General features: G+C 47.2%; 1 protein-coding gene across 1 annotated transcript; it reads right to left on the reverse strand.

Moving 5' to 3' along the window:
- Positions 1-1,388: 1,388 nt before the first annotated feature.
- LOC119429512 (G-protein coupled receptor 37-like 1) lies at positions 1,389-2,143 on the reverse strand (the record flags this gene model as incomplete). The annotated part of the gene is given in 1 exon segment (XM_037697126.1): positions 1,389-2,143. A coding segment is annotated over 1 exon segment (176 nt), but the record flags the coding sequence as incomplete, so codon positions are not given.
- Positions 2,144-2,510: the final 367 nt, after the last annotated feature.

Genomic DNA, 2,510 nt, shown 5'->3' on the forward strand with positions numbered 1-2,510 from the left:
AAAGTTGAGCCGTCTTTAGAGAGAAGAGGTCATGACCTTTGACTGAGGCCTGTAGAGTCACTGCACGGTCTGACCTTCAGGGTGAATCAGCTGTCTGAAATGTGAAGATTGTTTCTGTAGCACGACGGAGTCCAGATGACCTTTGACCCTTCACAGACGGGCGGCAGCGGCTGCTTCTCTGAGATCATTGCTGATGTCTTTCCATTTTGGCATTGTGCTAACTCACCCGTGTGTTCCAGGCAGAGGCTGATCCTGATCCTTCAGCAGCTCCTGATCCCGGGCCTCTGGATCCTGATGGAGCAGCGAGGCTGGAACCAGGTTTTAACCGGTGGTAAATAAAGACTCGGTGTGATACGACGTTTATCTGAACCGGATTTATTCAGATGATGGTTCTGAAGCCTGATTTGTAAAACCCAGAACCAAAACAAACTGGACTCATTGTAAAGAACCGAGTGAAACCACGAGGAGTTGAAATCTGCAAACACCGAATCAAACCGAGAGTTTCCTGGTTTGAACCTGAATCTGTAGATTTTCACTCGGTCTGACGCCAGTTTGTTGTGCTGGTTCTGAGTCTGGTTCTGGCTGCAGAGACAATAAGACACAACCAGCTCGGACACGTGTTGCAATGACATCATCATGTGACGTTTACACACAGCCATGTTTCATCATACAGAGGTCAGTTTTACATCTATCGTCAGAAGAAACTAATTCATTTCATCTAGTCGGACATTGTGTTAAAACTTTAAACTACTACACACTTCAACTTCCTGTTCTTAGAAACCACCTGAGTTCAAGCTCCGCCCACAGCTCCTCCTCCTGGCTCTCCAGCACCTTCTTCATTGTCATCATCGTTTAAAGACGAGTTAGTAGCTTCGTTAGAACTGCACGTTTTACAGAAACGCACCTTCAACACGACGCAGGTTCTGATCTGAACTGGACCGCTGCTGCAGACGGTTCTGTAAAACTGACAATCTGATCCGAACCAGCTGACTCTTCAGGCTTTGTAACGATCCAGGCCGTAGACGGCTCAAAAATACGAGCAGAGGAGGATCGTGCAGATCTGAGGTCTGGACTGTGATGCAGGTCAGAAGCATCTGCAGACGGGAAGAACCTCCACCGGGAACAATTTGCCCGTTACGCTAACCGCTACCGTAAAGATGGAGGTCATGTTTCCGGTGGAGACCCGCCTTCGTCTGCAGCTGGACGTGCTCGGTGCGGTGGATCAGCGCTTTCCCCTTGCAGTGAAGAAGGTGCAGGTTTGAAACTCGGCTGCAGTCTCCATGTTTTCGCAGCGTGCGCGGGTTTTCTCCAAGCCAGTTTCACGCCGCCTCACTGAGGCTTTCAAACCTAAGAACACCACCAGCTGCCCTGCATGGTGGGGGCAGCGTCATGATTGGGTTCAAAGAGGATGGATCTATGATAAGGAGAACAACCTCCAAAAGGTCTGGGTATGATTATGTATGTGTAGTTCTGACCCTTGGAGAAAAGCCAAAATAAATCCAGAGGTGTTTTTAAATTTCTCACTTAAACTTTAAAAGGCCTGAAACAATCTGACATCAGAACCACCAACCTTCCATCAAACTCTTCTTTTCCCAGCAGCATCTCGTCCCAGCAGAAGACCTCCAACGTTCTCCTCCGACCTAATCATTTACAGAAACTAATCGTCTAATTTAGCTTAATTTACTTTTTGTAAGAACGAATAAACCACACAGCTTCAGTCTACAGAGGGAAGAGTCCGATCAGAGTCCAGAACTCGGTTCCTGCTGTCGGAAAAGACATTGAGAAGGTGGAGACAGAAAGAAAAATGAACACAAGAGCTTGTTGAGGGAAGGAGGAGAGAAAGGATGGAGAGATGATGTAAAGAGAGGAGCTGTAGCGTTCAGAGAACAGCAACATGAGTTAACGCAGACCAGTGGACCAGGAGCAGGTTGGTCTATAGACTGCTGGAGGAAGACAGACTCCTGACTCTAGCTTGAGATGGACAAGATAGCTGATGTGTCTTTAGCTTTGTCAAAGAAGGTGGACGCCTCATTAGATGCCTTCAGCTTGATGTGGGTGGAGCCTGGCGAGCCTTGGGCTGCAGTTGGTTGGCACTCTTGACAGCAGCAGCAGCAGCAGTCCATGAAGGCCTGACCGAGGGCCTGAAACACAACGAGACACATTTTAAACGTTCAGTGATAACATAAGGTTCTACAGTCATGTTTAACTCCTGATCCAGTCATGTTTAACTCCCGATCTAGTCTTGTTTAACTCTTGATCCAGTCCTGTTTAACTCCAGATTAAATCCTGTTTAACCCCTGATCCAGTCCTGTTTAACTCCTGATCCAGTCTTGTTTAACTCTTGATCCAGTCCTGTTTAACTCCTGATCCAGTCCTGTTTAACCCCTGATCCAGTCATGTTTAACTCCAGATCTAGTCTTGTTTAACTCTTGATCCAGTCCTGTTTAACTCCAGATCTAGTCTTGTTTAACTCCAGATTAAATCCTGTTTAACCCCTGATCCAGTCCGGT

The sequence above is a fragment of the Nematolebias whitei genome, unplaced genomic scaffold (assembly GCF_014905685.2).
Source record: "Nematolebias whitei isolate Nwh7 unplaced genomic scaffold, NemWhi1 Nwh_scaf_1859, whole genome shotgun sequence".
Lineage (NCBI taxonomy): Eukaryota > Metazoa > Chordata > Actinopteri > Cyprinodontiformes > Rivulidae > Nematolebias > Nematolebias whitei.